Genomic DNA, 26,030 nt, shown 5'->3' on the forward strand with positions numbered 1-26,030 from the left:
AAATATGAAGGTTCAGGTGTGTTTACACCAAACCAATCTTAATTGTAACGTTTGTCTAAACACCTGTTAAGTATGACTGTGATTATGTAATACTGCAGATTAGAAATGTGCACATTAAATATGGAAACAGGGAGTTTCAGTGTGTTTTGAGGTTCAGATTTATGGTCAGTTCACAGTTTTCAATTTGCCTTGGTTTTTCTTGAAACTGGATGTAAGAAAGATGAGCACTCATAAAATGATATCTTTCTCTGATTCTCAGACGTGAATGAATTGAAAGAGTGCCTTCATGTGCTAGTGAAGGAACAGCAAACTCTGGCCACACAAACCGCTACAACAGCTCTTTCAGCTATGAGGCTGAAGCAGAGGCTAGTTATCCTGGAACGATATTTCATTGCATTGAACAGAACAGTTCTTCAGGAGAATGTCAAAGTTAAGTGGAAAAGCAGTAGTATTCCTCTGCCTACTGTGGATAAGAAAAGGTAACAACACCTGCCTGAACAAGTTAATACATTAGAAAAGTCATAGAAAGGTTACCAACCTGTGTGTGAGAGCTTAATGTGATTTTTTTTTTTTTCCTCCTTGTGAAACAGCAGTAAAGAAACTCTTCTTATTTCTTAAGGTGTTTTTTTACATGCTGTTATCTGCCATGCAGTTTTCCTCCTTGGCTGATGCTTGTTTATAGTGTCTCTGTTCATATTGGTGGGTTTTTATTGTAATTCATTGCCATAGGCATTATTCTTTGAGCTGTAAGTACACTTTTATTGAGGTATTCATTTTGTTCTACTCAGCTAGAAAGTGTTGCTGAAGCCTATTTCAGAAATTATGCCAATGGAGGTTCCGTAGTCCTAATAACATTAATATTTTTGTCAGTATTTCCTCAGTTAAGGCACATAACAAATTTTAAAAGACAAATACATAAAAGTTGAACAGTTCTCCTTAGCTTGGATGAGAAATGTCGTAATAGTACATTTTTAATGGAACTGTTTTCAGAGAACTAAATGAATAAAAAATTGATTACTTTCTGTATCTAGATAGCTTATTGATCTAAAATTAGAAAAATCGAGTGTTAAAGAACCTTTAATCAAGGTTGCTCTCAGACAGGAACAGCAATTCAACCTGGGAAATTATCATAGAATCATAGAATCATAGAATGGTTTGGGTTGGAAGGGACCTTAAAGATCATCTAGTTCCAACCCCCCTGCCATGAGCAGGGACACCTTACACTAGATCAGGTTACTCAAAGCCTCATCCACCCTGGTCTTAAACACTTCCAGGGAGGGGGCATCTACAACCTCTTTGGGCAACCTGTTCCAGTGTCTCACCACCCTCACACTAAAGAACTTCTTCCTAATATCTAATTATGTTAGATTGTCTCTAGCTTCAAATATAAAAGGAGACAGTAAGTAGATATGAGATCTTTCTCTGAATAGTCTGTTCTCTGAAAAGGTTGTTTTTTTTTTTTTTCCCCAGTTCTGATTAAAAAGAGCACTGGTATATTTAAGTTACCAGATTGATAAAAATGTCAGTTTAAATTTTTTCTTCCTTGAAAAAATCCTAAGTACTTGTGAGATTAAAAAGGAAACAGAATTGTTGGTGTCTTTCTGAGAGGGAGCAGAAGGGAATCTCTTGTTGTTAAGTACAAAGGAAAGCTTGCTTAATGTGATTGCATAAAAAGAAAAGTTAACAGAAATGTATGTGAGTCCAGTGGGTGTTAGTGAAAGTTCAGGCCATCTCTCTTCCTTACACATGCAAATGCATAAGCTGCAAAGAGAGATTTGTAACACTGACACTTGAATGGAAAGATAAGAAATGACAAAATTGATGGAATTAATTATCAGTAATTGAAGATTCATTAAAAAAAATTAGCCTATAAGCATAACTTGTACGGTCAAAATTAACTAGAAGTAGAAACTTCCTGAGTAAATAATGAGTATGTGAAGTATCTTAACGCCTTTGTATTTTTTTAATACAGCATCATAATTCCACTCTGAGGAACTATAGGCACCTTTCTGTTGGCAGTCAATTATGCCAGTATAGTTTATTTTTTCTCTGAAGCTTTTTAATGTTGGGGGTTGAATTGGTTGTTCTTTGAAGCAGTTGAAGTTGAATTTTGGTTGTTGACATTTTGATGTTGGTCACCTTCATTCTCAAGAAGCAATTACAATTCTTTACAAATAAAAATTGTGTAATTATATATGCATACATACAGCTAAATTATAAATTGTCAAATAGTTGTTGTACAAATAATTCCTAATATAAATATATATTATTATTATATAAATTATATTGAGACAATGTGTATATAATTTTATTTAGCTCAAGACCCGTAGGCAAAGGTGTAGAAGGACTTGCAAGAGTTGGATCCCGAGCAGCACTTTCATTTGCATTTGCGTTCCTTCGTAGAGCCTGGAGGTCAGGTAGGTCTACTCTGTAGAATATTGCATATGTTTTTACATTAGAAGACAGATGATTCATTAACACATGTGTATGTATTATATATATGCATAGAACTATATATTTGTAAATACTGGGTTGGCATATTTGTGTTTTATGTTTATGTGGTATTATGTCAAACAATGCTGTCAATGATCAAAGCCGTCCAAGCCCGTACCAATGCTGTCTTGTGCTGGGATACTTTTATGTTTAGGAAGGCAAATTGGGATTTCATTAAGAGAACGTATTTTTAATGCCAGGTTTCAGAAAAGTTAGATTTATTCTTCAGATAGGGTCAATTCACTATATTACTACATGATAGTAGCAGCTTAGAAAAGGAGTTTGGAGCAGTAGTGTGAAACTTGTGTCTGGTGTGTGTACTTGTCAGTGACTGTCAAATTGCAGAGGTTGGCAGAATTGTCATCTGTGCCACCTTAACCTACCTGTTTGTCTCAGCCTGTGCTGTTTGTTCAGACAGCAGCTGTTTGGCTCACTCTTTGTGTAGGCAACCCTTGTTCTTCTTCTGATTTCCTCAGCAGATGCATAGTGGGACAAGCTGGTTTACGAGTTGTTGCCTTTCTGAATGTATTTTTTGTGAAGCAGGTAGTTGTTCAGAAGTCTTGCAGTCAAAATGTGTGAAAATTGAGAACTTTGTACATATTATTAAGTAACTTGTAAGCTTGAGGATTAAAAAAAAAATCCACAAAACACTGTATACAAAAATTTGTATAACTTCTGTAAAGATGGGAGTGTAACTAGTATTACTGTTCCTTAGGTGAAGATGCAGACCTGTGCAGTGAATTGTTACAGGAATCACTTGATGCACTAAGAGCTTTACCAGAGGCATCCCTTTTTGATGAAGGGACTGTATCTTCTGTATGGCTGGAAGTGGTGGAAAGAGCTACTAAATTCCTAAGGTCCGTTGTGACTGGGTAAGTTTCTTTTTTTGAGCATTGCTGAAGTAGCTGTTAAATGGCAAACTTGCATCCCTTAGCGGCTAATGGTATAAACAGGATAGTTTATGGAAAATTAAAAAGATTGCTTTCCTTTTCTAATGTTGTTATACAAGCAAGCAAAAGATACGTGAACTGTTTAAGTGGTGCTCTTTCCTGTTTAAGGAAATTGCTAATTTGAGTATTCTGAATCACTGCATGTGGACCTACCTGAAAAGTAGTGTTTTGCAAGTGTAAACTGTTTCGCTAGTGTAAACTGTATCCACATGAAGAGTGCTTTGGTAATACTATATACGTATATATATATACACACACACACAACACAAACACTTAATTGAACCTTTCTAATATAGTAAAATAATGCAGGCTTCTGTTTATTATGAGGGAAAATACAGTCATGTTGGACTTGGAGCACTCCTCTGCTTTTCCTTGTTATTTAAGGAGGCTTAAAGTTACCCTTTTACAATACTTATCAGAAATTAATTCACTTTTGAATAGTGGAACTACATACTTATGGTGAATATTATAAAGAATATTTGAATTTCACCTATGAAAAATGTTTTTCATGTTCTTAGCATATTTAGTAGAGCTATAGAGTAGATAGTGAAGCTTGGGGAAATTTTAAATCCTAACTGCCACTAAAAATTGATCTTGCATGGAATGTGTCAGCTTTTCTTCTCAGTTGCTTTCATCACCAATTTTATATCTTTCTGTGAGTTTAGTGGTTCTTGGTGTTTTGTAGATGCTTTTGGTAAGCAAATATGTATTGTTTCCAGTTACTTCTTCTTTAATGTATATTGTTTGACTTTTAAATAGAGATGTGCATGGAGTTCCCAGTACCAAAGGGCCAGGAAACATTCCATTACAAGACCAGCACTTGGCACTTGCTATATTGCTGGAACTGGCAGTGCAGAGGGGTACACTAAGGTGAGAAGCATGAGCACTCTGGTTTTTAACCATCGCTGTCTGTTGAAATGGCCTGAGCAGTACCTTTCTTCAGTTTTCAGGGGTTTGGGTGTAATGTAATAATTGTGGCTCAATGCATATGAGCCTTTTCTGTAATGCAGTGGTGATCAAGCTCTTACATTAGCTAGACTGTAAAATCCTTCTTGATAATCTGTTTAAAATGGAAAGCCGTGACATCTGATATTGCTGAACTTCATAATGTATCAAGTGAATTGTATGGGTAACCTAAAATAATGTTTTTAGGAATGCTTATTAATAGAAAATATAAACTTCCTTTTTCAGCCAAATGTTGTCTGCAGTTATGTTGTTGCTTCAACTTTGGGATAATGGAACGAGGGAAACAGATAATGAGCGATCTGCACAGGGAACAAGCGCACCCCTTCTACCTTTGTTACAAAGATTTCAGAGTATAATATGTAATAAAGATGTGCCCAATACTGAGGAAGAGATTCAGGTACTTACCCTTGGCTTGTTTGAAAAGGACATTATGTTTGTATCAGATTTCATTTGACAGGCTAAAATAATTTTAAAATGGTCAAAACAAAATTTAGATTTACTTTGGCAGTAATGTTTCCCATGTAAGATGTTTATATACCACTGTTATTTGGCTTTCATATGGTGTACATTCAAGTTTCTTGAGACAGGTGGAGGGATGTCATAGTATGGTTAGAGGTAAGCATTGTGTTCCAGAGTTAATGCTTTTGGGATAATTAACTTTGAGATGTGGCCAGTTAACTTTTCTGCACATTGGGTTTGTTTTTATCTAGTTGTGTTTGAAGTTAATTGAACTGTGACTTCTAGTGAATATTATTGAGGTTGATAAAACATAGTAAATCAGTTTTATTATGCTTGCAATTTTCTATTCTATTCACCATCTGACTATGTTTTCTCAACATGCATGTTTGAGTTTTCCTCTACTGTAGGAAGAAGGATGTGCAGAGTTAATTTTGTTTCTCTTAAACTTGTGCAGATACTCGGCATGTCTAAGATAGACTGTGTATCTGTATGTGTAGTGGCATAGAAATACCTTAAATATTCTCCTGACTACTCTTTTTTCTTTTCTAGCTCCTGACTTACCCTCTGAGTCCAAATGAAAGTTTTCTAAGGTATCTGACTTTACCACAGGACAATGAGCTGGCGATTGATCTGAGACAAACAGCTGTAGTGATCATGGCCCATTTAGATCGTCTAGCCACCCCGTGTATGCCTCCGCAGTGTAGCTCTCCTACATCTCATAAGGTAACTATTTGCAATGTCAAATTTAGTAAGATGTTTTTCCTAAAAGTTTTCAGTTTGGAAAGAAAACAACTCTTAAAACTTTTTTCTTGAGATTTCTTTTTGATTTTCACAAGGTAACCTTGCGTTACCTAAATTTGTCTTACTTTGCTGCCTTTTATTACATCAATGCTCTTTCCCATCAGCCTTGGAATATAATTCTATGGTTTGTGAACCATTCTTTCTTATCAAAAGACTGTGTCTAATTCTGCAATATTTTGAGCTGTTCTGTTTATCAGAGTAAATGCTCAAGACCAGACTTTGTAAGTTGGGGATCTGTTTTATTAAAAAAAAAAAAAAAAAAAGTAGTAAATGTTAAACTTCACAACTTGAAAGGTCTCTGAACACTTCCTGTAGATATTTATAGCTTATTCAGTAGCAGACTAAATGGAGTATGGTGCATTCAAGTCTTTATTTCTTGGTATTTTCTAATAGGTAAGCTTTATTGACTACTGGCAGTAATGACTGTCACAGATCTGAGTATATCTGGGATATAAAGCTTTGAAAAAATAATTGTACATTTTATTAAGTTGTATATTTCAAAATTAGTACTTAGAGAATTTTTTATTTTCTAGGGATCTCTGCAGGAGGTCATTGCTTGGGGTTTAATAGGTTGGAAGTACTACGCTAACGTGAGTGGTCCAATTCAGTGTGAAGGACTTGCCAATCTCGGCGTTGTGCAGGTCGCCTGTGCAGAGAAACGTTTTCTAATATTATCTAGGAATGGACGAGTTTATACACAAGCATACAACAGTGATATTCTGGTGAGAGTTTTTTTACATGTTTTTTAAAATGTATTCTCTTCTGTATTACTTCATAGCATAAGTGTGCTCCTTTAACTATTTACAGTATCTCCGAAGAGTAGATGGAGACATGCTGATGTGATCTTCTATGTTGCTGTTTTTGAACTTTCACAAACAGTAGTTTCGATATTTTCTACTGATTTGATGAAATGCATCTGGTTTCTGTAATTTCTATCAGGCTAGAGGTTATGAACACAATGATAATTGCTTTCATTGGTGCACTGGCCTTGGAAACAGTTGTAGAAGTTGGCAGATACAAAATGGATTTTACTTCAGTGATGTAACACTACACCTAAACTGTAGTTTTGCAAACAAAACTATACAGTAACAGAAACATTTGTCACTAAGATTGCCTGTAAGGTTAAGATAAACACCACTTTCATATATACTGAAGGTGCTTATAAGGATGGGAACAAAGTAACTTCAGAGTATTGTTTTTGTTGGACTTGAATAGTATATTTGACCTTTTTTTTTTTTTTAATACCTTCATTAATTTGAGTGTACAGTTTTGATAAAGCCTTAGGAAAACTGTATCTAGTTATTCTGTGTATAGGCAAGTGATGGAAAATACAAACAGTTTTTACAAGTTTATTGCTTTTGTTTGGCTCATAGGGACCACAGCTGGTGCAGAGTCTAGCTTCCAGAAATATTGTGAAGATTGCAGCACATTCAGATGGGCATCATTATCTTGCTTTGTCAGCAAATGGTGAAGTGTTCTCTTGGGGTTGTGGAGATGGTGGAAGACTAGGCCATGGGGATACAGTGTATGTAATAAAGATAATCATAACATTTATTTGCCAGTGTTTTGAATTTGTCATAAGAACTATTTAGTTGTGTATACAAGCACGTTCAGCATTTGACATTTGTCTCTGTTATCGAACAGAAATTGCTTTCTCCCTACAAGTTTTCTCTGCCTGTAGTATTTCCAGTTCTTTATTAATGCTACTTTCTCAAATACTTGTAGATAGAGGGTATAGTAGTGGTTGCACTGCTATTAGGCCTTTTATTCATGGTTTTCTGAATTGACAACACACTTTCTCTAGGAGCGTTGACTCACATGTCAGAGGGGGTCATCATTTCCTAGGCAGTCATGTTGCATATATCATTCTTTTTTTCCCCTGTGTTAAACAATGACATTAGTGTCCAGCTTTTGTGTAGGAGCAGTCTTCTACAGGGGTATTATGTAGGGGGTGTATACCAATGTATTTTAGAGGTTTTAAGTGTCTTCCCCCAGTGCTGAATTCCATATAAAGCAAGGGACTTAATACACAGGGGTTAGCAGTGTAATGAAATTAATTGTTTAGATGTAGCAATTAAAGATAACCTTTTTTATAGTAGACATTTTTAAAAACACTGCATTAATTGAATTTGAAATAGAAATCAAAGACAATTCTTCAGTGGTTTATATGTTGCTGAACAATCTGAACTCATTTTTTTTGCTTATTGCTCTATTTATATCTTGATACTTCAGTCTAGTTAATAAGGTTTGCAGCTAGAACTGCAGCAGTTATCTTCTAACAAGTGTGTTGCGCCATCTGCTCATCAGATCACCTTTTGTGAAATATGTCACCTTCTCTTTAAATAGCCCTCTGGAGGAACCAAAGATGATATCTGCTTTATCTGGAAAGCAGGCTGGAAAACACGTTGTTCATATTGCATGTGGAAGCACCTATAGTGCAGCCATTACTGCTGAAGGAGAGCTATATACATGGGGACGAGGAAACTATGGCAGGCTTGGTCATGGTATGTTACTTGATGTCTTAAAGTAGCTTGTTTGTCAGAGAATTGTTTAGTGCCTGTATCAAATGATCTTTTATCCAACTTACTTAAAGCTGATTTGAGAAGCATATATGGTTTCACATGGATTGAAATAGTTATGGGAGGAGTTATCTTAAAACCACTAAGTTTTTATGAGTTTTGTGAAAACAAGCAGTTGGATGGAGGAGAAAGATCTACACTGTTTTCAGTTCTCTTCCTTGTGAAACAAAGACGTATCTCATGAGTTAAATCCATATTAGATACCTAAGAAACCATATGGGAGCTTAGTCATGATGCTCAAATCTGAAAAAAAAAAACCCAGACCAACACCCCCCACCCCCACACAACAGAACACCCAAAGGCAAACAAAAGAAACCAAACAGAAGAACCTCCTAAGTGGTCTTGGTTTTGCTTCTCACAGAGCTACTTTGTTTTGAAGGTTCTAGTGAAGATCAGACCATCCCAATGCTGGTCACAGGACTGAAAGGACTCAAAGTTATTGATGTGTCCTGTGGGAGTGGAGATGCTCAGACTCTTGCAGTTACTGAAAATGGTTAGTAGCAAAATATAACTTAACATCTTAAGTAAGCTTGCTTTTTATTCCTTTCCTTCTGAAGATAATTGTACTGCAGACATCACGCTTATTTCTAGCGGCTTGAATTCTGTAAGAATTTGAAACTGAAATTCCTTTTGGGGAAACATATATGTGCATTTATGCATTTTGTGTATAATGTATGCAGATGTATTTCCATGCATAGATATGCAATACATTCATTATCAATATGCAAATACATATTTCCATTTATGTTATATATATTTTAAATACCCATGTAAGTGTATAATATCCACACAAAATACTACATATCTGTACATACACATCTAAATTTTATGCATTTTTATATAAGTGCAAATAACTCATGTCAGAGAAGCCAGAATTTTGAGTTGGAGAGATGTCTTCACCTATGGCAGATGCCAAAGCGAGGCTGTATTGGAATCCTGCTTCCCAGCATCCCTGAGCGAGGTGCTTAGGGTGAGACAGATTCAAAACTTGAATTTCACTGTGTGAAGTTAGGCCCCAGAGTCATCCCTTAGAAAGAAGATAGCTCTTGGAAGCTAGTTGTTCTTTTAAAATATAGCTGGCTGTGGTGATGTGCGCAGTATTTAAAAGCTGAAGGGTTTGCTCATCCAGGAAATAGAATCCCAGATTCCCCCTCCCGCCCCGCCCCCCGCCTCCTGGTCTCCATCTTGCATGCTTCCAGTGCTTATCAGAGTACCTTGGAGACAAGCTAATGCAAGGAGGGAACATAAGTGCACCAGAGTGTAAAACAAGACTTTCTTCTTAAACGTACATGAGTTTACCATTCTTGAACCATAATTTTATTTGATGCAGAATGACATGACTATTTCTAAGTTCCTGCATGAGGGCTTAGATTTAGTAGTGTATTTCAAAAGAACATGATAGACAATAACACTTTTAACTTCATTTTGTGAAATAGTTGAATGACAATAACTGAAAATTAAGAAAACGGGTTTTTGCAGACAGTTTGGCCATTTGATATGGAAAAAAGATTTTTGCAAATTCTTAGAAATAACACCTTATAATAAAAAAAGGTAGTTTTTAACTAAAGTTCATCCTATAGGCTTGATTTTCAATAGATCCCGTTCCTTCTTAAAAACATATGAAGTATTTTCTATACAGTGATGAATTTTCAGTACATTTTGTGTTGCACTTTTTATGTTTTGTTTTATCAACATGCGAACTTCTCAAATCTCTTTCTTCTTTCTTACTATAATGAATTATTACAATTTAATACATAACTGCTATTCTTAAATTACAATTTGAAAATTTTGCTTATTATAGAATCTCAGATTTTTAAACACTTACTTGTCAAAACAGGTAACTTCATTACATGAAAAAGCAATGTAATATTTTTTGTTTTCTTTCTCCTGATTCAAAGGCCAAGTGTGGTCTTGGGGTGATGGAGATTACGGAAAACTGGGAAGGGGAGGCAGTGATGGTTGCAAGACTCCCAAGTTGATAGAAAAACTTCAAGATCTGGACATTGTGAAAGTACGCTGTGGGAGTCAGTTTTCTATTGCTTTAACCAAAGATGGCCAGGTCTACACCTGGGGAAAAGGTGACAATCAGAGACTTGGGCATGGAACGGAAGAGCATGTTCGATATCCCAAGCTACTGGAAGGCTTGAAAGGTAATTATCAGAGCTGGAAATATTGTGAAGTTATTTTTGCTGTTGTTGGAACCTTTTACCAGACACTAATGAATCTCAACTTTAAGAATGATGGCACGATGTACTCTGTCATATTTTATGTTGGTTGCATTGAAGAAGGTAATAGTGCACATTTCCCATCACTTCTGCATTTATACCTTTAGAATTATAGCAGACTTAGAGTCACTATGCTATGACTACTTTAAATGCCGCTTGTCTTGTGTTCTCTTTATTCTTACTGCTTTTCTTTTATTAGGTTCACAGAAGTGCTTGTTTAAAACATGTATTTTTGCATTGTCATGATAATATATGTGTATATACATATGCTTAGATTAAGGCATGTGAGTGGAATAAGTGAAAATCACAGGCAACAAGTAATGTAAATAAAGTTGTGTACGTGCCAGTACTTTTGACTAGTTTGTAACAAGAGTGAAGGTTATTTCTTGCATTTGTGAGAAACCTAAGGCTCTGTATGTGAGGAGAGGATGAGGAAGAATCCTCTTTTACTGCTCTGACTATCCTAAAATTGCTGTTCATATATGGCGAATGATCTAATTGAAATTAACTTCTGAACAAATGACTACAATATAACTTTACAGTCTCTCTTCATAGATGGGGAGATCTTTTAATCAGTCTTCACTGAGAAAGTACCTAAGTAGAAGGGATACAAAACAGAATATTTTTTTAAACTTGAAAACTTCTTTACTTAAGCTGTCTCTTAAGAATCTTTAAATATTTCCTTGGTTTTTCTATTGCTGTACTTTTCCAATGCACTACTAAGGCAAAGGTGAGACTCTTGACATCCCTAATGTGTTAGTAGTTAAGTATGGTTGTAATTAGCACAGTTCTCCTTACCTCTGATGCTTTTCTGTTAATGGTTGTAATATTTAAGTTATATTTTCAATATTTGACTTTCCTATCAGGAAAAAAAGTAATAGATGTGGCAGCTGGATCTACCCATTGTTTAGCACTGACTGAAGATAGTGAAGTGCATAGCTGGGGAAGCAATGATCAGTGTCAACATTTTGATACTTTGCGGATCACCAAACCCGAGCCCGCAGCTCTCCCAGGTTTAGACACAAAGCATATTGTTGGAATTGCTTGTGGACCTGCTCAGGTAAATTTTATTTTTGAATTGTTAATTGCAATTTGTCTTTGTATCTCAGTGAGACTAGTTCTGTACACTAATCCCAGTCCCTCTTTCTGTTTGCATGACTTCTCTTCTTATTATTTCTTATTCTGAATAAATGAAGGCTTGGAAAAAACAAATCTTGTGCAGTTGCTCTGCCAAAAAGGGATGAATAGCTTTCCCTCTGTTGGGTATTCTGAGAAGTAGCTATTTACCTGTTTTGTTTTTTGTCTGGTACACCAATTGAAGAGTTGTCACACAGAATGTTTTGATGCAGCAAAAATAGTGAGGTATCTGAACTAGCATAACAGCACTTTGGAAAATGTGATGAGAGAGTTCTTTTCTGGGAAGTGGAGGATTCTCTTCAACAGATATCCTGATACTATTTCTCCATCTTCTGTTACTGATGGAAGGCAGATGTTAGCTTTACACTCCAATCTCTAATCAGCGTCATCTTATATTTGGGAAATAACTGTTTAACTTTATGTATATTATTTCCATTTATAGAGTTTTGCTTGGTCATCATGTTCAGAATGGTCAATAGGCTTACGGGTGCCTTTTGTGGTGGATGTTTGCCCCATGACATTTGAGCAGCTAGATCTTTTACTAAGACAAGTGACAGAGGGAATGGATGGCTCCTCTGACTGGCCCCCTCCTCAGGAAAAGGAGTGTATGGCTGTGGCAACATTAAACCTTCTAAGGCTTCAGGTACCTTCGGTTTCTTACACACTGAGCAGTTGTTGAATGGAATGTTTCAGTAAATTGCTTGGATGAAAATAATGGACTTTTTATTGATTTTTAAAAAGTGAAATAAGTACAATGACACTTTCTGCTGTTTGAAATTTGACAGCTAATGGTTTGTTTTTCTTCTCAACAACTTTTGGATTTAATTGAAAAGTAACTATAAAAATAAAATGTAAATGGATTAAGCCTCGTATACTCACTCAATAAGCCCATACTCTCAGAGTTTTTGAGCATTTCTAAGGGTTTTAAATAGCATTTTTAAGAGTCATTGTCCTTTTTATAAGGTATCTGACAGTCACTTGGAGATGTGCTGCTTTTTCCTAGCAGTGTCTACTTCCTATATTGAAGCAGACATAGTTTAGGTTATTCTTTAGGTTGTTATAGTTCAGAGTTTTAGGGGATATAGTTAAATATAGTACATAATCTTTGAGTATTAGTTTAAATTCATTATGTGTTTGGCCAAGCCAGCATTTCCCTTTGATTTTAGAAATTTACAGATGAAAGTTTGGTCAGTGAAATTACTCAGTTGCTCCAGGATTGGCATTATTTTTTTTTTTTTCAAGTTTACATCTCTTCATAATTAAAATTTGCCTCTTTTTTTTCTTTTTTTTTTTCTTTTCTTTTTTTTTTTTTTTTTTCAGCTTCATGCTGCCATTAGTCATCAGGTGGATCCCGAATGCCTTGGTTTAGGTTTAGGCAGTATACTGCTCAATAGCCTGAAGCAGACAGTGGTAACACTAGCAAGCAATGCTGGTGTTCTTAATACTGTGCAATCGGCCGCCCAAGCAGTGCTGCAGAGTGGATGGTCTGTGTTGCTGCCGACAGCAGAAGAACGAGCTAGGGCTCTCTCGGCACTCTTACCCAGTGCAGGTTGGTCTTAAAATTTAAACCTGTTTGTTTTGTGCTTGCATTTCTAGTTCATTGATAACTTCTTCCATTCTTAGTTTCAGGAAATGAAATGAATGTAAGTCCAGGCCGTAGATTTATGATTGACCTCTTGGTGGGCAGCTTGATGGCTGATGGAGGCTTAGAGTCTGCACTAAATGCTGCTATTACTGCAGAAATTCAGGTATGTTTCAGCAGCTTTGCAGTTCTGTATAAACAGAACAAGAAGTTGCATCAAGTATTTTCTGAAGTTTGTGGATCAGTGGTATCCTGTTTTCTCATGAAATTTGAGCCCGTGTTTGTATGGAAGCATGAATCATATTCTTGTTTTTTAGTAGAGTGTTTATTTTCTTTGCCTAGAGCGATGATTTTAACAATGGTAACATATTTTTTCATTAAGTTCTGCAATAGGAGCATAATTTCACAAAGTGTTTTGTACCTTTCTGTGAGGTTCTTTAGTTAATCAATTCCTTGATGTCACCCATATCTCTCCAGCAGAAATTTCAACCTTATTACTTACAGATTCAAGATAAATGGATTCTTTGTGCTGTCCCAAATTTCCATAGGCTCCGTTTCAGACTAGTTTGAATTTTTAACAGGTGCTGACTAGATATACAAAGGATGAAAGTAGCATTCTGTATATACTGTCCTGTCCATTAGCCTTGCAGAGATGGGACATCCTCTGCACAGACTACTTTAAATTGTTATATTTACGTATGGCTGTGAAAACAAAAATGTGCTTTTCCCTTGCCTCTTCATTTGTTTAATTCTTTCTAGCATATTTTTTTCTTGTTTTTTTTTTCTCCACTGTTGGTGAATGGGGAGCTTTATGATGCAAAGGAAATGAAATGCATGTATTAAGTTTTGCTTTAATGCATAGTCTAACATTAGCATGTTCTGTTATATTTAAAGACATGCAGGACCTCTTGTTTCTTCATGAAGTCTCCTAGGGCACATTTACATTATAGCACAGATCAGAGATGATTGAGCCAACTTCAGGTAAATGTTGGAAGTGATCTAGGTGGCAGCGTACAGCACTGCACAGCTTAATTTACATTGTCTGAAACCTGGGTGAATTTATTTCCACAGAGTTCTGTATGACTATAGCTCAGTAGCAAATATAACTCTGGTTCTTCTGCACTTGACTAGATTTGTTACTTCTATAATAAAGAGTAAACATGCTTTCAGTTGTGAATTGTGCAGCAGCTACTGACATGTTTAAACATACATAGAACAGAAATCAATTGATAACTTGGTTTGGTGGAAATTGAATATGGAGTTTGTCTACTCTTGTTTACCCCCCCACCATTTTTCTTATTATATTAGATTTTTTTTTTTTTTTTTAAAGTGCCCATGTGGTTCTTATGGAATATACAATACATGTTTGTCTGGTAGGAATTGTTTCATTCATGGGAAAAGTAACTTAATCTTGTTATCATGAATACTTGTTGGTAAAATTTTCATAATCACAGTGGCAGTTTGCATGTTTTCTTTAACTTGATTTACTTTTTTAGGATATTGAAGCAAAAAAAGAAGCACAGAAAGAGAAAGAAATTGATGAACAAGAAGCTAATGCATCAACACTTCATAGGAGCAGGACTCCATTGGACAAAGATCTTATTAATACTGGAATTTACGAATCTGCAGGAAAACAAAGTTTACCATTAGTTCAGTTAATTCAGCAGTTACTAAGGTAATTGCTTCAAATTTGTCTTTTCTACAGAATATCTGTTTAGAAGTTTTATGAACTAATCAACTAAAGGATGACTGATTTTTGGTTAGCAAATAAATAGTCTCCTGCTAGCATTTTATCTCGTCAGAATTCAAAATATTCATCGTTCTCCGAGCTTGTCTATAGTTTTGCTGTTTTATGTTTGCTGAGGAGCAAAGTTTTGTACTTAATCACCTGATTTTAGAGAGACTTACTGCCTTGTTTTTGTGGATTTTGATACTTCTTCCTGTGCTCTGAAAGTCTGTATAACAAATATGGGACAAACGTTCAAAAGCCTGTACTTAAAAAGTACGAGAGTCAGCACAAATTTATTTAGAACTGAATGTTTTGCCTCAAGGAGAGTGTAGCTGGGGCTATAATTGGAGAAGAAACCTGAATTTTAAATTCTTGACACTGAGGAAGTATGGTGAATGCGTGACCAATAGGGTGCTGAGAACAAAGCTTCTTTATGTGAGCTACAGCAGTATTTAATATGTAGCATATGTAGCAGGAAGTAATTAGGAGATTACTAAGAAACTTATTGTGCTTTTACACTTAATTATGACAGTAATCATGTAATTTAATCAGTACTGAGACTCTTTTGAATGACATAGTGTCATGACTTTCACTGCAGCTTTCAGAGAAAATTGTAAAATTATTGTTTTTTATAGTGAGTGGTGACAAAAATACAAAATTGATATATTTTATGAACCCTGTTACGCAAAATGCCTCCGCAAAAACCATTGACTTTTTTGGTACTATGGTGCAAACAAGGGAACAACCTACAAAGAAACTTTACTTAGGTTTCTTATCTATTTGTGTGAAATTCTAGCAAAAGCTTAACCCATGTTTCTGTGGGCTATCTTCACTATCAGGTCCTTTTAATTACTTTCCAATACTTTTATACCAATTAGGAACATCGCTTCACAGACGATAGCCAAGCTAAAAGATGTTGCTCGTCGCATTTCTTCCTGCATGGACCATGAACATTATAGCAAAGAGAGATCTGCTTCTTTGGATCTGCTGCTCCGTTTTCAGCGTCTACTTGTTAGTAAACTTTACCCAGGAGATTGTGTTGGGCAGGTTCCTAATACATACAGTAAGTTATTTAAAAAAAAACAAAACCCAAACAAAACCAAAACCCGTACCAACAACCTCCCCCACCCCCCAAGTATTTCTGTAATACCTCTTTTACAGGACAGCACTTTCTTATTTTAATTTATCTTCTTGTGTCATTTATTAGCCTAGTTGCTGAGTCTGTCTTAAAAGTGAAAGCAGTTTCTTTAAATGGTTTTCTGTAAATGAATGTTTTGTTTGGGAAGGATCTAGATAATAATACATTTTTTTATAAACTTTTAATGATTTTTAAAAAGATGTGGTTTCTTAATTCAGTACTAATACTATGTGGCTGCATTTCAGAGAAGTTTGGCAGCTTTTGAAATCTGTTTCTTAAATATGACTATGTGATGGTTTTCTGTGCTCTTCCTCTTTTTTTATACAGGCCCTGACCTCTTAGGCGTTGGCTCTTTACTGAAGAAATACACGGCTCTTCTGTGCACGCACATTGGTGACATACTTCCTGTGGCAACCAGCATTGCTTCTACTAGCCATAGGCATTTTGCAGAAGTATCTCGTGTCGTGGATGGAGATTTAACAGGTAGGTTTTTCTTTGCTGTCCTCCTTTCCTTCCCTCCCGTTAAATTGTAAAGTTATTTTGTAGATGTTCTTGAAAGTTCTAAATGACTAAAAAAGAATAAATTTAATTTTTGATTGATGGTAGAGAAGGAGGGCAGATTTGATGGGGACAGCAAGAGCTTTGTACTAAAGCAGTAGTAGAAGGTAGAACGTGTTACTTGGCGGTTTACTTCCATGATGCATAGGTCTTGAATTAAATTTGAGTATCTTCTGTGTTTACTGTGTTTTAGGCATTCTTCTTCCAGAATTGGTGGTTTCAGTAGTGCTACTCCTCAGTAAAAATGCTGGATTAATGCAGGAAGCTGGTGCTATCCCTCTGTTGGCTGGCTTGCTCGAACATCTAGACAGATTCAACCATTTAGCCCCAGGAAAGGAAAGGGATGACAATGAGGATTTAGCATGGCCAGGAATAATGGGTATGTACTAGTAGCATCTGGATTATTTATTTATTTTCATAAAGCAGCCATATAAAAATGGTGACTATTCATGAACTACTCTCAGGAAGGGAATTCTACTTCACAGTACAAATTTTTATTGACCAATTCATATGGCAGTATTTATTTATTTCAATAAATTGTGAAGGAAGATAGGTATAGAGGTGGGATTAAGCAGAGTACAAATGCAACTTTTTAAAGAAGTAGTTCACAACATTTTGCATTTTAAGTCTGAAAAGTCGCGGAGAAAACATGAGTAGTACATCTGTGGATTTGGTTACTAAATTCTATCTGGAACATAAAGGGAGAGTAAAGTGAAAGCTTTGAAATAAGGAATTTTTCTTTTCCCAGGGCACACTATGATGTGGGCTGTGTCTGGGGTGAAAAGAGGAGCAGAAAATGTGCATTTCTGACTGTGTGCATTTTATTGGTGGAGGGAGGAATGAAACATGGTTGGCTTACCCCAAGAGAGCTAAAGGTCCCACTGCTAGACAGTAGTGTGTTGGGGACAGCAAAAACTGCATGAAAATTTAGTTAATAGTCTAATAGAGCAAACTGAGATGAAGGCGCATACGTGCGAACATTACTCTGCTGTTTCTTGTCTGGATGAAATTACCTTTAGTTTGAAGTAGTTTACTGATATGTAGAGTGGAAGAGTTCTAATGTGCATGTAACCTTCCTTCTTTTATTGAAAAACACATGGATTTAGACTGAATTTATATATACAGCCAGTGACTTTCAGGCAAGCATGTAATAAAACTGAAGTAACTTTGAACGAGAACCGACTGGAGGAGTTATTTGCCAGAACACTGGTTATTCTGCTCTACCTCCAAACAAAACAACTGTGTAGTTGGGCAATGCTAGGTCTTTGGCAGTGTGACACTGGAGATTAGTGCATAAAAGAATACAGCATACAGACAATTTAATTGCATAATATGTAGACAGGAACATATTAATAGCCATTTTGACTTTTAAGCGTATCAAAAGGCAAGCTGCCTCTGAATAGAAGTGAAGAATTTGATTAGACAACTATTAAAAAAATGTTCAGAAAAAACTTTACTTTCTGGTTTTCTGTTGATAAATTCTCCATTCTGTTTTATACCTGTAGGTTCCTTTTTTACTGTCCAGAGTTGCAGAAATAATGAGGAGGTGACACTTATACGTAAAGCTGATCTTGAAAACCACAACAAAGATGGAGGATTTTGGACAGTGATTGATGGGAAAGTGTATGATATAAAGGACTTCCAAACCCAATCTTTAACTGGTAGTAGCATACTTGGTGAGAATCAATGTCTGAATTAGACACAAATTACTTCTTTTTCAAAACTAGATGGCATAAACATGTTTTTATGTATTTTACTGACTACCTCATTCTTTCATTAGCTCAGTTTGCAGGAGAAGACCCAGTTGTTGCTTTGGAAGCTGCTTTGCAATTTGAAGACACACGGGAGTCAATGCATGCCTTCTGTGTTGGCCAGTATATGGAGGTAAAAACGTTACATATTAATGGATACACACTTCCTAAAGTAAAGTATGGCTTTGCTTTCAAAATTCTTGGAACTCAGTTCTAGCTTTCAACTTTTGTTTATTTTAATTAGCCTGACCAGGAAGTTATTACAACACCAGATCTCAGTACTTTGTCATCACCTCTAATAGACACAGAAAGGAATTTGGGTGTTCTCCTTGGACTGCACGCTTCCTACCTGGCAATGAGCACACCACTTTCTCCTCTGGAAGTTGAATGTGCCAGTAAGCAGAACTTCATTTTCAGCTTAAATAAGTGATAAATACTTGTCAAAGTATGCAAGAAAAAGACATAGACCGAATAAATTAACTGGAAATGTAGTACCTCTTTAGTTTTGCTGTTGTGTGAAGTTGTTCTTTATTCTTAACATTAATTACCACACTCATCACAGTCCAGTAATTTAGCAAGATTTATATGGGGATTAGATAATTTTGAACAGTTAAATATCCAGAATGTTGTAATGTACAAGGTGGGGAGAGTACTGGAAGAGAGGAGGCTCTGTATAGCACAGTTATCTCACTAAGTTGTGTTCAGTTAAGAGTGCCTGAAGCATCTGGTGTTGGATATCTTAATGTGGTGAATAGAGGGTATAATTCAATATTAATCTTAGAAAAGTAGCTAAGGCCCTATTATCTCTAAACAGGTGATGGCTGCACTGTTACTTAATTGTTCTGGCAACGTGCTATTGCAGCCAGAAGCTTAATTTAGCTGGCAATGTGCACTTGCAGCCCTGAAGTCCAACCCAACCATATCCTGGGCTACATCAAAAGAGGAATGGCCAGCAGGTCGAGGGAGGTGATTCTCCCCCTCTACTCCGTTCTTGTAAGGCCCCACCTGGAGTACTGCGTCCAGTTCTGGAGCCCCCAACACAAGGAAGACATGGACCTGTTAGAATGAGTACAGAGGAGGAGGTCACAAGGATGATCAAGAGGGCTGGAGCACCTCTCCTATGAGTTCAGGATGAGAGAGTTGGGGCTGTTCAGCCTAGAGAAGAGAAGGCTTCAGGAAGGTTGTATAGCTGAAGGGGGCCTACTGGAAAGCTGGGGAGGGACTTTTTACAAGAGCAGGTAGTGATAGAACAAGGGCAAATGGCTTCAAACTGAAAGAGGACAGGTTTAGATTAGGTATTAGGAAGAAATTCTTTCCTGTGAGGGTGGTCAGACACTGGAACAGGTTGCCCAGAGAAGCTGCGGATGCCCCCTCCCTGGAAGCGTTCAAGGCCAGGCTGGATGAGGCTTTGAGCAACCTGGTCTAGTGGAAGATGATGATGATCTTTAAGGTCCCTTCCAACCCTAACTATTCTATGATTCTTTAGTTGTAGAACCCTTTTTTTTTTTTTTTTTTCTGTGAAAAAGTTTAAGCAAATGAAAGGGCTGCTAAACCTTCTGTTTGGAGCTGTGTATGCATTTTATTTGAGGGAATTGTTGAGTCTTGACAGCTTAATCTTTCATCAGAATATACATTTGTGTTTTCTTTTGTGTTTTTGTTATTTTTAGAATGGTTGAAGTCATCCATCTTTTCTGGTGGCTTGCAAACTAGTCAGATTCATTACAGTTACAATGAAGAAAAAGATGAAGACTATTGCAGTTCCCCTGGTAACACTACCCCAAATAAATCAAAACTATATACACATCGATTAACTTTGAGTGACCATTCACAACCTTTTCTCCAAGCTATTGCAGATAATAATATTCAGGATCACACTGTGAAGGTAAGCCCTCAGTAGCTCTCTTCACAACAAAATGTTTTTGAAGCAAGGCAGTGGTGGCCTGAAACAGTTTCGTTGGTGAAAATTCTTCAGAAGTTACAACAAAGCAATCCAAAAAGTTATTTCATAATTACTTTTTGTGAAAGGAGTGGTTAACTACTACTAATGCATAAAATTTGCATAAATCACTTAATATCATAACAGTACAGTTCTTTCTTTTGAATTTTTGAGTGGGAGAATTAAAAATTTAAATGTATTCTTACAAAAAAAAAACCAAAACCCAAACAAACCAACAATGCATTACTTTCCATGTCAGGTTTTACTAGTACTGACAGAACCTGCTCACCTCCAGTTGAACTAAGATGGCATTTTCTTTGTCAAAGTGCAGATGTATTTTGTGTGTCAGGTGCACGTATGCCTTTGTCTTAAAGTCCCTTTGTGCCTTGGGGTTCAGGTTTTGCCTAGCTGGAATAGTGACTATTATGAAAACCCCTAAGATGTACATTGATCACTCTCTTCTGTAATAACCTTCAGATTTTCTAACCCTTTGAGTTCAGTTCCTTTATCAAAAAAACCCAAATAAGTCCTTGGGAGAATAGGATAGGCCATAATGATGTGTCAGGAGAAGCCAATTAAAAATCTTGTTGGGTGAAATAATGTTGATGACCTGGCTATCTCAGGAAGAAAAAAAAAAAAGGCAGTAGTGGCTTTGTTCCTTGGGCCATGTTGCTCTTCATAAGTGAATGATGATACGGGGCATTCTTTGTAGTATTGGGTTGTAATTGCTGTGTATTAAATGGTGCATACTGTGTGGTGTGTCTGACTTCTGAATGTCAGTTCAGATTGTGGAGGTTATTCTGTGTTATTTAAATGCTAGCTGCAGTATTTTGGGTCCTTTCACTGTATTTAAAAAACAAAGTTAAATAGAGACTGTTATGTGGTTTTTTTGTAGGACTTCTTGTGTCAAATAGAGAGATACTGTAAACAGTGTCACTTAACAACACCAATCACATTCCCTCCTGAGCATCCTGTGGAAGAAGTAGGACGTTTGTTATTATGTTGTCTTCTAAAGCACGAAGATTTGGGTAGGTAGGCTTGTGGTGTAGCTGTCCCAGAATACATTTTGGACCAGTTTAGACTCTGCTATGGATGTTTTTGGAAATGCATCTTAAGAGATTGTTTTTTTCCCTTTAAGGTCACGTAGCACTGTCTCTTGTTCATCCTGGTACCCTTGGAGTTGACCAGGTAAAGCACAAAAACTTACCAAAATCTGTAGTGGATGTGTGTCGTGTTGTCTACCAAGCAAAATGCTCACTAATTAAGGTAAGCCTTTTACCTGCTGAAGCTTAGATTATATTTAATTTGAAATGTTTTATTTAAAAGTTCTACATTGCTTATTTTATTGTATGTTAAACAATATTCTAATCTTCTAATGCCTTTTCTAGACCCATCAAGAACAAGGACGTTCTTACAAGGAAGTCTGTGCTCCTGTCATTGAACGTTTGAGATTCCTCTTCAATGAACTACGTCCTGCAGTTTGCAATGATCTCTCTATAATGTCTAAATTTAAACTTCTGAGTTCCTTGCCACGATGGCGGAGGGTAGCTCAGAAAATAATTAGAGAAAAAAGGAAAAAAAGAGGTAAGGCAACATTAATGTCCTATTTTCTTTAAAACAATGAAAATCAATCTCATTCTAAGGTTTTCTGCACTGTATTTGAGACTTTTGTTAGCTAAAGCATCAAAGCCATTTGCTTTCTGCTGCATTTTCATTAAGTTCTCTAAATCAGTGGTTACACATCATTTCCTACAGCAAAAACAGATGGACAAGAGAGTCAAATTTAGGAAGGACATGCTTCTTCATGTTCCAGCATATTAAAAATGATCCGTCAATAATCCATCTCTCTGAATTGGTTTTAATACAGTTTAACTAGAAGTGGCATCTTATTAAAAACCATGTTTCATTAAAGCAGTGTAGTCAAAGAATTGTTTAACTGGAAATAAATTAATGTGGTGAACAAACACTGAAGTGCTTTTGAAGTTGGTCTTTAAAGGTAAAAGCATATTGCAGATATTACCAAAGCTCATTTGATAATAGTTGGATATAAAGTTCACCAAGAGTACATTTCCATTTTATACAAGCAGATCTTAAACATTCTGGGGGGAGGGGAGAGCTAGGGAGGGACTTTTCATAAGGGCAACTAATGACAAGACAAGGGGAAATGGGTTTAAACTGAAAGAGGGTAGGTTTAGATTAGATATTAGGAAGAAGTTTTTCACTGTGAGGGTGGTCAGACACAGGAACAGGTTGCCCAAGGAAGTTGTGGATGCCCCCTCCCTGGAAGTGTTTAAGGCCAGGCTGGTCTAGGCCTTGAGCAACCTGGTCTAGTGGAAGGTGTCCCTGCTGATGGCAGGGGGGTTGGAACTGGATGATCCTTAAGGTCCCTTCCAATCCTAACCATTCTATGATTCTATGATTCTGTATGCTTATGTTCATGCAAACCTAAAAGTGTGACACTGTGAAATGTTATCAGATTACATAAAAGATTTTTTTTTTTTTTTATTATTTGTAGTTCCAAAAAAATCTGAATCTGCTGATGTGGAAGAATCCAAAATTGGAAACGAAGAGAGTGATTTAGAAGAATCCTGTGTGGTACCTCACAGTCCTGTACCTATAGATAAAAGGCCCATACCAATCAAATCACCCAAGGTATGTTACCAGGTTTTGAATCAACCTTCTGAATGAAAATAACAAGAAGAAAAAATACTAGCTAAAGCATGATTGCTATAACTTGACATTTAATATTCTGATAATGGTATTCAGTATATATAATTACGGCTCATTGTTTTAGTGAAACCTAGAATAATTCTTTTAATTCTTAAAAATAAGCATGTGTACTGTGTATTTAGAATATGTAAAGGTACCTTCTCTAATTTTTAGATTATTTATAGTCTTAGAAATGTTCAGATAAAGCTTCATTTCAAAATAAAAGGTTGTGATGGGTTACTTCCTCTTTTTTCAATATTAATGCATTTGAAATTTTATGTAGCAATTGTAAACAAGATAATGAGTTACAAATAATACTAAGCTCTTACCTGGCTTTGAAGAAGTTTCCTTTTTTTTTTTCCTCCCTCCTGGTATTTTAGATTTGGACATGGTTTTACATGAAAACTTACACTTTCAGTAGTTTAAAATTTGTTTTAACATGTTACTTTCCTGTTTTGCAGGATAAGTGGCAGCCACTTTTGAATACAGTTACAGGTGTCCACAAGTACAAATGGCTGAAGCAAAACGTCCAAGGCTTGTACCCACAGTCTGCCCTCCTTAACACCATTGTTGAATTTGCACTTAAAGAAGAACCGGTGGATGTAGAAAAAATGAGAAAATGTTTATTAAAACAGGTAAAAGGGGTGAAAATGGGCTTGCATGTATTAGCAGTTTACGTAAGTATGACTTTTTTTTTTTTTTTTTCTCTTCTCTTTTACAGTTGGAAAGAGCAGAAGTTCGTCTGGAGGGAATAGATACTATTCTGAAATTGGCAGCAAAAAATTTTTTGCTCCCATCTGTGCAGTATGCTATGTTTTGTGGATGGCAGAGGCTTATTCCAGAAGGAGCCAACATAGGGTAAAAATTTGTTGGTTTTGGTTTCACAATTCTTCAGTAAGAAAAAAATACTTATTTTTCTTGTTGTTTTTCTATGAAGGGAACCTCTTACCGACTGCTTGAAGGACGTTGATCTGATACCACCGTTTAACAGAATGCTGCTAGAAGTAACTTTTGGAAAGCTGTATGCATGGGCTATTCAGAATGTCCGGAACATCTTGCTTGATGCTAGTGCAAAATTTAAAGAACTAGGTGAATCTAATTTTATTGCTGTTAACTTGGGAGAAAACTGTTTTAAATTAATGTTGTTGCATTTTTTTTTTTTTTTTAAAGTTACCAATAATTGGGATCCTAAAATGAATCCCTTTAATTTATGCTGAGAAATACTTTGACTTTTTGTCCATCCACGTGTCGTTCCAGTCCCTCTTGTTCCCCCTTAACTCGCTCTTCAGTGTTTAAAAGAATGTTGCTGGTATCCCAGCAACAGATCATTGATTATTCATTAGTAACATTTTACCATTAAATTATAAAAAGTTTCTTGGAACTTCAACGTGGAAATTCTTAAAGCCAAGCAGGGAACAAAAAATATTTTAAACCATCAAACAAATCTATAACCTGTTTTATTTCAGCTTTCCGAATGTCAACTCACTTTGTTACTTATATTACATTTGAATTAGGTGTGCAACCCGTTCCTCTACAAACAATTACTAATGAGAATCCAGCAGGACCAAGCCTTGGGACTATTCCACAAGCACGTTTTCTGCTGGTCATGCTCAACATGTTGACGCTGCAGCACGGTGCCAATACCTTGAGCCTCCTTCTTAATTCTGGCATGCTAGCATTGACACAAACAACGCTGCGGCTGATAGGTACGAGATCTCTGTTTTGTTGTTTGGAAGGAAGCACATGTTTTATAAATCTCCTGTGTGTTTTACCTGTTGGTGTATCCAAACTGCAGAATGACTTTGCTGCTTAAAGATAATGCTATTCACCTTTACCCTGATACAAAACTCACATACTTAAGCACAGTTAAGAAGGAAGTTAGTTTGACTTTAACCTTTGTTCATTCATGTTTTTTCTCCTAAGTCTTTGCTTTGGCTATCCTCTGCTAGAATTTAGGAGTGATGGTGTAGTTTTGGTGGAAATATTACAAATAAATTAAAAATGGAAAATTTAAAATTAGAACTTTAAAACTGCCTGCTCCCTAATCATTTGGTTTCATTTGTTCTACCTATTAAAACCATTTCTAGTCTGCATATTTACACTGGAAGCTTCCTTTTTTTGTTCTAAGTAGTTCTGTGGTGCTTTTTGCCATGATTCATGTTCTCCTGCCTTTTTTTTTCCCCCCTTGGTTTTCTTTGATAATAGCAAATATTTGTTCTCGTAACTTGTATTTAAATGGAGTGCTCATAAGAAGATTTAAAAAAAAAATTCTGTTAGTAGAATCGCTTAGCCACTGGGCTCATCACTATGATGTCTCTATTATTTGTCACTTATTTTTGATGAAAATTAAGTATTTAAAGACCTGTGCATTCAAAACCGTTATATGATAGTTTCCTAAAAGCTCATCTGACTGTATCACCTGTTAAGTGAGCTTTCCTATTTGTTACTGCTCTTACATTGCAAACCTTGTGTCTTAAAGTTTAAGTGCAACAAAAGTATGTATATAAAAACTTGTGGCTGATTTTAAATTTTTTCATGTTTTTTCCTTTTAGGACCTAGTTCTGACAACGTTGAAGAAGATATGGTTGCCTCTTCTCGTGGAGCTTCTGCCACAGTCCTAGAAGAGTCAAGAAAGGAAACGACACCTGTTCAACTCCCTGTTTCTGGACCAGAGCTGGCAGCCATGATGAAAATTGGTACCAGAGTGGTGAGAGGGGTAGACTGGAAATGGGGTGATCAGGTACAACTTCTTTCATACAGGCTTGGGTCTGTTAAAATCTAATGTCTGTATTCAGTGGACTGTCTGAATTTTATGTTCAAACTTTAAAGGTCATTTTACATTTCAAAGCATTGGAGAATTAACATAAAATAAATTAATTATTTGTTTAATTTCATTTTTGGAGATGAAAATTCTCTTTTAGTGACAAATCACTTGTTTGCTGCGATATTATATACTTCCTACTAGATGTGTATGGCACTTATGTAGTAAATAATAAAACAGATCTAAACATGAGCGT

At 36.1% G+C, this 26,030-nt stretch overlaps 1 protein-coding gene across 1 annotated transcript in view; it reads left to right on the forward strand.

Annotated features, from left to right (window-relative positions):
- Positions 1-259: 259 nt before the first annotated feature.
- The window catches only part of HERC2 (HECT and RLD domain containing E3 ubiquitin protein ligase 2), a gene marked incomplete at its 5' end in the record, with an annotated part of 85,631 nt that continues 59,860 nt past the window's right edge, over positions 260-26,030 (forward strand). The window contains 32 exons of the mRNA XM_010171589.1: positions 260-479; positions 2,317-2,417; positions 3,209-3,365; positions 4,203-4,313; positions 4,635-4,806; positions 5,418-5,591; positions 6,203-6,391; positions 7,043-7,194; positions 8,016-8,173; positions 8,628-8,741; positions 10,147-10,398; positions 11,340-11,533; positions 12,053-12,253; positions 12,931-13,159; positions 13,234-13,358; positions 14,689-14,867; positions 15,800-15,984; positions 16,387-16,542; positions 16,811-16,996; positions 18,123-18,293; positions 18,398-18,501; positions 18,613-18,763; positions 20,036-20,250; positions 21,200-21,332; positions 21,443-21,570; positions 21,693-21,888; positions 22,820-22,956; positions 23,475-23,648; positions 23,735-23,871; positions 23,951-24,102; positions 24,528-24,719; positions 25,566-25,753. Of these exons, the coding sequence (XP_010169891.1) occupies positions 260-479; positions 2,317-2,417; positions 3,209-3,365; positions 4,203-4,313; positions 4,635-4,806; positions 5,418-5,591; positions 6,203-6,391; positions 7,043-7,194; positions 8,016-8,173; positions 8,628-8,741; positions 10,147-10,398; positions 11,340-11,533; positions 12,053-12,253; positions 12,931-13,159; positions 13,234-13,358; positions 14,689-14,867; positions 15,800-15,984; positions 16,387-16,542; positions 16,811-16,996; positions 18,123-18,293; positions 18,398-18,501; positions 18,613-18,763; positions 20,036-20,250; positions 21,200-21,332; positions 21,443-21,570; positions 21,693-21,888; positions 22,820-22,956; positions 23,475-23,648; positions 23,735-23,871; positions 23,951-24,102; positions 24,528-24,719; positions 25,566-25,753 (5,333 nt within the window). The remainder of the gene's footprint in view (positions 480-2,316; positions 2,418-3,208; positions 3,366-4,202; positions 4,314-4,634; positions 4,807-5,417; positions 5,592-6,202; positions 6,392-7,042; positions 7,195-8,015; positions 8,174-8,627; positions 8,742-10,146; positions 10,399-11,339; positions 11,534-12,052; positions 12,254-12,930; positions 13,160-13,233; positions 13,359-14,688; positions 14,868-15,799; positions 15,985-16,386; positions 16,543-16,810; positions 16,997-18,122; positions 18,294-18,397; positions 18,502-18,612; positions 18,764-20,035; positions 20,251-21,199; positions 21,333-21,442; positions 21,571-21,692; positions 21,889-22,819; positions 22,957-23,474; positions 23,649-23,734; positions 23,872-23,950; positions 24,103-24,527; positions 24,720-25,565; positions 25,754-26,030) is intronic.

The sequence above is a fragment of the Antrostomus carolinensis genome, unplaced genomic scaffold (genome assembly GCF_000700745.2).
Source record: "Antrostomus carolinensis isolate BGI_N321 unplaced genomic scaffold, ASM70074v2 scaffold5137, whole genome shotgun sequence".
In the NCBI taxonomy this organism is placed as follows: Eukaryota; Metazoa; Chordata; class Aves; order Caprimulgiformes; family Caprimulgidae; genus Antrostomus; species Antrostomus carolinensis.